The sequence below is a fragment of the Fragaria vesca genome, linkage group LG7 (genome assembly GCF_000184155.1).
Source record: "Fragaria vesca subsp. vesca linkage group LG7, FraVesHawaii_1.0, whole genome shotgun sequence".
Taxonomy (NCBI): domain Eukaryota; kingdom Viridiplantae; phylum Streptophyta; class Magnoliopsida; order Rosales; family Rosaceae; genus Fragaria; species Fragaria vesca.
The window spans coordinates 12200956-12209683 of NC_020497.1; the positions used below are offsets into that span (position 1 = coordinate 12200956).

The 8728-nt window shown below is 37.0% G+C and overlaps 2 protein-coding genes across 2 annotated transcripts in view; both read right to left on the reverse strand.

The window, feature by feature from the left end:
* The window catches only part of LOC101301543, a 5797-nt gene extending 3250 nt beyond the window's left edge, over positions 1 to 2547 (reverse strand). The window contains exons 1-3 of the mRNA XM_004308615.1: positions 1494 to 2547; positions 1106 to 1401; positions 201 to 307 (exon numbers count right to left, since the gene is read on the reverse strand). Of these exons, the coding sequence (XP_004308663.1) occupies positions 201 to 307; positions 1106 to 1401; positions 1494 to 2547 (1457 nt within the window). The remainder of the gene's footprint in view (positions 1 to 200; positions 308 to 1105; positions 1402 to 1493) is intronic.
* A 916-nt stretch (positions 2548 to 3463) lies between these two features.
* LOC101301831 lies at positions 3464 to 7433 on the reverse strand. Its single transcript, XM_004308616.1, has 6 exons — positions 7383 to 7433; positions 6783 to 6884; positions 6558 to 6701; positions 4127 to 5023; positions 3814 to 3904; positions 3464 to 3669 (listed from the first exon to the last, which is right to left on the reverse strand). Exons 1-6 carry the CDS (start codon positions 7431 to 7433, stop codon positions 3557 to 3559), a joined length of 1398 nt encoding a protein of 465 aa, XP_004308664.1. The 3' UTR covers positions 3464 to 3556.
* Between the last annotated feature and the right edge of the window lie 1295 nt (positions 7434 to 8728).

Below are 8728 nucleotides of genomic sequence, written 5' to 3' on the forward strand. Positions count from 1 at the left end.
GTTTGGGGGGGGGGTGTGGGGGCTTGGGCTTCTCTCTGTCTGCCTATAACATGACAAAGATGTTGATCGACTTAGAATCACGAACCATAGTCGTGGGAATTAAACAAAGGACGAAGACCCCCATTCCCCAAGCCTCTGAGAAACAGAACTTGTTCATCTCCAAACTAAAGTGACATATTCAAGGTAAATACATGACTTACTGCTCAGGCGGTACAATATGATCTGCTGAAATTGAATTAGTAAGCCAATCATCATTTAATATGAAGGCATTCACAGCACACCCGTACAAAAATTTTGTTGTTTGTAGCTGCAATTAAAAGATAAAACATGTCAGAGAAGAACATTATTCTCCCTGCAATAACAATAGTATAAAAGAAGCACTACACTGCATTGTTTCCATTTTACAACAACCAGGTTGTTTAGAGAAATCCAGTCATGGCCTTGCACTGATGTGCACTCTCATCACCAAATATAATATGCAATAATTAAGATGTATTTGTGTTTTGTGATATGAGTTGTGTCGAACCCTTGAATTCAACAACCTAACTGAACTCAATGAAGGTACTGTGTACATGCTAGTTTTCAGGTAGTAATTCATGAGGTAGTAATCCACTGGCTCCTAATATGATGACTTTTCCCCAGATCAATTAGTGAATAATTTATTGTAAGATCAGACTGTCACCTAGCAAACCAAAAAACCAAAAGCAAGTCACAAACTAACGGGTACAGAGAATACACAAAGTGAATATACAATAGACACAAGGTGTATGTAGGAGAGAAAATGTACGAACTGAGTCCAAAACCAATAAGAATCACCATAAAACAATTATGAATGATTCTGGTATGGATAATGTAATTACCAATGTGACATATCTAGAAGTTCCAAAAGAAAGAAAACCCATAAGATGATGAAAGTGGAGAATAAAGCAAAACATAGAAGACAAAGCAAGTATTGATATATATAACAAACGGTGCCAAACCATGGAATCTATTCAAGCACCCAAACAGTGCAAAACAAACAAGAAAAGAAAGGGGAGAAGAAAAAAAAAAACACAGTCCAAGGTAGCTCATCAAATTTAATTGTCAAAAACATAAGGAAACCAACCTTTTTCGAACATAGAATAATAGGAAGCTGGTAGCCATTAGATCTTAAGCTTCTGTTTGCCCTTGAAATTGGAGAAGGAATGTCAAACAGAACAATACCACCATGTTTCCATATTTGTCCTTCAAGATCCTTTTCTTTCTGCCTAGAAAATCCTGTAAGCAGGAATTGTATACCATGAAATAGCAATCTTTTCTCAGCCTTAACATGAGGATTGGTACGCCAGCATTTCTCGTGATTTTGAAACTTAGAATAGTTAGAACACTTGGGCTTTTTACTTGCTCTATCAGACGTTAACCCTACATTTAAAGGTTAGCAACATAATTAGTAACAAATATGTAAGGTCAATAACTTATAATGGAATGAAAGGCAATCGATGGCCACTACTTACAATTTTTGGTTGAAATATCTAGTATTTTACGGTTCTTCATCAGCTGAACTGGAATCTCTGCTTCAGAGAAGTGAACTCTTTTCTTCGCTGGAACATCTCTGCCATGGAGACTCTTGCGTTCAGATAGTATACTCTGGAGTTTTTTGTTTTGTTGAAATTCGACAACATTGTTTACCACCAAAGCTGGTTTGGGATGTTTTTCCCTAGTGGAATTGTTGAGAAATAATTTAGAAGCCCGAAGATAGCGGTGTTCCCTATGTTTGGAAGAAACAAATTGCCTCTTATTTATTGATGCCTGAACAGGTAACTCATTCCCATCTCCTGTAGTCTCATTATATTTTATCTTATCTGGACTTCCATTTGAGATCAACTTACCATCTTCCGTATTATCTCTTGAAGATAAATGCTCGGATAAATGCTTGAAAGGAAGGGACGCTTTACCATGTCTATAAGAAGATATATTGCAACCCACATTCTGATCCAGGGTGATCAGCCTCTGAGCACAATCTAGTTTAATTGACTGATAAAGGCTTCCCCCATTAGAAATAGGGTTTGGGAGAAGTGTACTATAGGTCTTCAGTGAAATAAACTGCCTTCGAACTGTGACAGGAGAATCTTCACCATTAATTGCAGCAGTAGCTTGGCAATCCTCATGGTGAAATTTGATACCTAGATTTGAGGGTTTGTGTGAATTCCACATCCCAAGTTCTGTGGTGGGACTAGAGCATTTTTCAGTACGACTTTCTTTATCCCTCTGAGTTTGTGCTGATGTGGGAACTTCATTTTCTGAAGGAAAACTGCATGGAACAACCGAACAAAGTGGATCAACCAAAGATAAGCCAGACGACGTCACCACATCTTGAGAATGTAATATCCCCTTATTAGATTCACTAGGCAAAAGATCAAAGTGTATGCTTGACTGTGACATTCTATGTAACTCATTTTCATGAACTTGCACGACAGAGTTCATATCTGGAGCAATATCTGCTGATTTTGAGAGAAAGCTTGTCTCAGCGGCAAAACAGTTTACGATACTTCTCGTATCACGTACCATGTGTCCAACAGCAGATACTTCCTTCCAATGGGAGATTTAAAGAGCAAACAGAAAGAACAACAGAGTGAGAAACAAGAGAACAAAAACACAACGACAATGATGTTACTATGTGAAAATATGTTCCATCAAAAGAGTTGTTATGTTTTACATAACAGGAAAATGCATCAAGTAGGATACCACTAAGTAGTTAGTTCCATGATTCTTCTTTGCTTTTTTGTTAAATCAATCTCATGAGTTTCCATGGCTCATTCTATAGAAAGAGGGATACCCAGAGAGTGGTGCTTGGTTACTCATGCTTGTGCCAAAGTTCTGAATAGTTTTAATAAAATAAAAGAAACTGGCGGGTTCTGCTAGGGCTGCTTTTTAATGGTAGTCTTTGCATTTTTCCTTTCATCATTACAAGTGAGTATGGCATAGTTAAATAGTGTAAGTTCACTGCTGCATATAATATCAGACAGATTGGACCAGAAAAGCTATCCATGAAAACTGAAGAGGATTTGAAAATACAGTAGAAAACAAAAAAAAAAAGGTGGTGAAGGGAAGCGTCAGTACTATTTGTGGTTTAACTGCTAAAATAATAGAGGAGAGCCGGTCGAGTTTGTGGCAGATTCAGAAAGTACATTGACAATGTCAAGTTATATGCAACCATAGAAGAGTGGACATAGTCCAGACCTCACCAACTGACAAGCCTCTAGAGTTAGATGTATGGAAAAGTTTTGAAAGTAATATATTCAGGTTTTAGCGGAGAAAACAATCTTCAAAGCTACTGTTGTCATTCATAGGCTATTATATTGTGGACCTTTAACTGTTTAGAATAACATGATTTGGGTCAAGACAAAAGAAAGGAAAATCTAAAGCCATTATGCGAGTATATAAAGCTTTTTAAGAGGTAGTTTGGAGTTTATCCGAAACCTTACCACTTACGGCATATTGTTTCTAAGCTCTCAAGTAAGGATAGCAAAATTCTACTTGTAACAACTTGGTATCTGAATAACAATAAATGAGAAAATCAAAACAGAAGTGCTTTAAAACGGAAAAAAGCACATACTTGGCCTGTCCAACCACCTAGCCATCGGCTCCTGAACCAGTCTGGTACCAAGTCAGGTACTATATCTTCTCCTTCTACAGAACACAAACCAGATAAGAATCCAAGTAAACAAATACTACTGCTAAAACCAACTAACAAATAACAAAAGGAATAACCGATGCATGCATAATTAGGAATAGGGATAAAAGAGGAGCCTGGAATAAGTAATATTTACTCACTAGCATTCGCAGAGTTCCAAACATGGGGGTGTATATTTAATTCTTTTTGAGGCTGATAAGAAGTTACATCCACTATACTTGGGCCAATTATCTGCAAGTGCACAATTAATTCATTATAAGTTTGAATTGCCCAATAGGAATCTGATTTAAAATGGAGAGAGAAAAAATATAATAAAGACAATCAGAATGATACATAATTCAAAGATTCTGACCAAAATGACAAAATTAAGTGCATAAGAATGACCGATTGCCCCTTTTTCTAAAATTGATAGGTTGAGCACAGTTGAAGAGAGAATACTAATATGACCTTTACCTGTTTCTTAGTTAAAACAGTTGAGTTCTTTAGAGCTGAATCATTGTGTCTGGCCACATTACAGATGCTTAAACACGGAACTAGGTTATCGTATAACTCTTCTCTCCCGTGATTGAAAGATTTCGCAGGCACATTGTCTTTTAATCTATCCATAACCATTTTCTCTGATAGCTGTCTCCGCGCAGACATATCATCAAACTTGAGTTGTTGAGCACCCAGCTCTACAGGATCACATAGGTTTACACACTCATGCTGCTTTTCGTAGAGAGGAGTTTCTTTTACCAGAGAAACAGCTGAACCACAAGTGGAGTCATCAAAAGGAATACAATGAGACAGTCCTACATCTTCATATACATCAGACATCGTTAAATCATCCAAGTCTGAAAGAGAATCACTCTCGTCTGTTTCGTCAGATATGCTGTCTAAGGCATCTACTGACCGCTCCAACCGAGCTTTCTTTACCCGAAGGGCAGCTTCAATTACCATTTCAGTTGGCAATGCCTCTGTAACAGCCCCACACCTCACTATTTCATGTATAACCAATGCCTCAGATGCTGCAATCGAGAGTTCAGCTGCAGCAGTCATGTCAGTTGCTTTGAAGTACTTCACGTTATACTTTTCCCTAATCTGTGTTTCTGATATCTTGTCATTGGAAGGACATTGTGGACCAACATCCTCCATGGATTTCTGAATGGAATTTAGAGGTAGGAAATTTCTTCCATCAAGATTATGCCCCATTTCAGAACAAGTCTCCTCCTTAGAACCTACTGAGGTGTCACGTAGTTCCACAGGTTTAACTCTGTTGGATTTAACATTGTTTTCGGAAGCATCTGGAGGTTGAGTTGGGCTGCACTGTGAAAACCCAGTTGATGAAAGACGAAGATGGAAATGAAGAACCTATTCAATTAAAGAGATGTAGATTAGTGTACAAGAAACAATAAACAAAACAGAACCAAAAAACAAAAAAGGCCTCTCTGTATAAATGAAGCATCAGTTTCCAAATTGATCAGAGTACAAGTTGCAATTTTAGTTGGTCTGTTTTCACTATACAACTCTTCCTCCCTCCCAATGTAAACTGAAGCCTATGAAGAAACTCAGAATCAAACCCTCTTGTGTAAAATACTCAGCTTTCTCCTCCCTTAATCCTCTCCTCATACAGACATCTGTAGTTATGTTCTTCCCTTTCAAATGACTGAATAGATAACAATCATAGCACGTCTTCCCAAAACCATTCCCTTCTATCTCACAAATATATTGTCACTTTCCCTCAACAACTAACTCAATAACTTGCGCTTCCTCCTGTAACAAGCCTATGTTTTACTTTATTTAATAAAAGTTTGTGTTTCCTTTAAAAAAACAATCTATATTTATACAGAGGGAGAAAATTTGCAACTTTTTCTTTGGGAACTATAAGAAAACAGTCAATTTTTTATAACGATTTAAGCCCATGTTTTGCAATAAAATATACAACTTTCTTCAAATCTTTAATTCAAGTTAGGAAGCAAGGTTCGCAGATACTATGATTTGACAGGTATACTATCAGTGGCGGACGCAGAAAATTTTGAATGTGGGGGCAGAAAAAATTGAACAAACACGTGATAAAACTTTGATGAATGATACAAAACTTTAACGGGTACATTTTTTAGCAAATATAATGTGCAAATACTTTGAGAATTTTAGTTAATTTTGACTGCCTCTGTTATGAGTTTTATCCTTATGTCTCTTCTCCATAACACCATATATATCTACACTATCATGAGCAAATCTAATTTGTCTCCTGTTTTATTTTTTGGCATATGGAATAAAAGCCCAAAACCAGGCCCAGCAACAACTGAGGACAAAAGAAACACCAGAAACAGAAAAAGGGATCTTTTCCCTAAATCAAACCAGAAATAGGGAAGAACACCCATAACAACAAAAAAGAACAGTCTTTTCACTCTGTCGCCGGCCATCATATGTTTATACTCTCATCTCTCTCTCCTTTCTCTTTCCTTTACTATTTTTGAAGGAAACTTCCGATAGAAACTCAAATTAGCCACAGATTTTATGAAGGAATGGATTATACAAACCCAACAACACCTGCAAATGGCCTTCCAGTTTCAGAAAACCAAAAACCAAGTGGGGGCAACTGCCCCCAGTCGCCCCTACGTGCGTCTGCCAGTGCATACTATTATGTTAAAAGCTTTTAGAATTAAAAGGCCAACTGGTTTGATGGGATATATCATAAAATCTATAAGCAACAAGAAAAGAACATAATAACTCCAAGAGATATAAATTCTACACAAATAGGAGTACAAAATACAAATGATGAATGGCCAACAGTTTTGAGCATTTACTAAACAGTGTCAAGGGGCACAATATGGATCAAAATTCAACAAGAAGAAAAATTAAACAAAATTTGGCTAGCATGTTTAACTGATTAAAAGCTTACATTTCCAGGAGATGAAGAAAAATCAGCGGGCGTATTGTCTTCCCCAGAAAAGAATAAATGATAGCTTTTGTTTCTGTCTTCCTCCCTTGACAATGTATAAGCATAGTTACCTTTACTGATTTTCCCCGGAGAAACTCCCTCATCCTAACCAGTGAAGTAAAGAAAATGAATTAGCAAACAGTTAACATTTGTGAACTTTAGAACAAGAATAGGTCTAGTTCCAACCTTGCATTCTAGCTCTAAGTCGGTACCCTTAAGTTTCTTAATGCACTCATCAAACTGTTCAATCTGATGCTGCTGAAGCCACACAGGAACCCAAGCTAAGTCCTGCGTAGTGAGCACATAAGTAAACATCACTGTTGATTGTGTTAAGTATACAACTCATCTGTGTTGTGATCACATGCAATAGGATTCGGCGTTTCTTAAACATTGTCATCACTCTATGATTTAGCTAAAGGAGCTTCAGTGGAAGGGATGTATCATTACCTTTTCTAACTGTAAAGAAATGCAACATTTCTAATTGCAAATCCCAAATAACTCCCATTAACTTTACCATTTCGAAACTTTAGAAAGAGAGAAAAGAACAATAACCCTTGAACAAAATCGAACTAAGAAGCCCCTTTTAACTGGGAAAAGATCACAATTTCATCAAATTACAACATTTGCAACAAAAAGAACACAAACCCAGATTTTGGGTCCCGACAAATACAATCTAAATTGAGACTATACCCACTTAAATTCGAGAAATTGGGAACCCAAAACATCTAATCGAAAATTGGTCTCAATAATGAGAAAAGAAAAGGAAGAAATTTGAGAAGAGCGTACCTCGGAGAACTGAGGCGGACGAAACCCTAAGCTGTCGATAGGATGAGCCATCACACTTTCTTTCTCTCTCTCTCTCTCTCGCTCCCCCTGCGCGCCCCGCCTCTGCTTATAAGAGAGACGATCTTCGCGCCAAAACGACACTGCTACGTGTCGACCCAACCAGTCTTAAGATCATTTTAGGGTTAATTTTAGAAATTTACAATATCCTATTTCAGAGTCAGCTGCTTCACTGCTCAATTTTTCTATGAAATTACGGTTTCGTCCTCGCTCTTCTCTTTAACACCGATTCTGTCATTTGCCCTAAAATGACATCCCGCCGTCTTCTTCTCTCACGCTCTCTCTTCCCGCTTTCTCTTCTGTTCAGCCCTCATCGATCGACACAGCTTTGCTCTCTCTTATCTCGCCGTATTAAGAGGTTAGATCTTATTTTCGGTTTTGCAGATGGGGTTCTGCCCATGCATCACTGTAGTTCAAGAATAGTCGCCGTTCTTTCTTTCTTTTTGTTAGTTTCTATGTCGGTTGTCTGTTTGTACATGGTTTGAGCGAACAGTTTTGTTCACCGCCCCATAAACTCTTTCAGATTCTATAACGAACGCTTTTTGGAAGATTGATTGGGTTGATTTTCGTGGGTTCTATCGAAATTGAGAAAAGCATGAAAAGTTAGTTAATCTCTATGGAATAACTAATGTTGAAAAAAGCAACTTACAAGAGCAATTAAATTTTGAGCAAAGAAAAGTAATGAAATATAACAGATAAGCAGCAGAAAATCTTTTGGAGGACTTCATGAATGAATACATAAATTGGCCTATTAATTTTAATAAGCAAGTGAGCATGTATACGCTGTAAGTTTTAATTCGAGATAATTTTAAACAACATCTAGATGTTAAAGCAATTTTTTGTCACCATGAGCAAAACATGCTATACAATAATTTATTTTTCATTTATTAAAAAAAAGGAGTCTGTTTTAAGTCAAACGCACAACCTTCATGTATAACGAGTGTATTAAACCTTGATGCTTTAAATATGTTTAATTTTACACTAAAATTGCTAGGTGTGTAAGAGGTATGTCTTCCCTGTTTCCCAATAATATACCCAGAATAGTGAGGCAAACTTCATGATACGAATAGCCATGAAACCATCACGTCCTGGTTGGTTATCCGAACCAAGTTCTATTTTCTTTGGTGGTTTGGTTACTTACATAAGATTACAATTAAAAACATCATTATAAGGGGTTGGTGCAATGAAAAAGTAAATTAGGGATGGTAAGGCAGATCCCTTTACCTCCATTCAAGTAAAAGCAAGATTGGCCAGAGTATAAAAACATTTTTGTTCGTGAAAAAAAAAAA

Coding starts and splice junctions, on each gene's coding strand:
- LOC101301831 (XM_004308616.1), bottom strand. CDS start 7,433: ATGGCTCATCCTATCGACAGCTTAGGGTTTCGTCCGCCTCAGTTCTCC. Junction 3,905..4,126: donor CTGTTTTAACTAAGAAACAG/GTAAAGGTCATA, acceptor GTGCACTTGCAG/ATAATTGGCCCAAGTATAGT. Junction 3,670..3,813: donor TTGGAACTCTGCGAATGCTA/GTGAGTAAATAT, acceptor TGTGTTCTGTAG/AAGGAGAAGATATAGTACCT.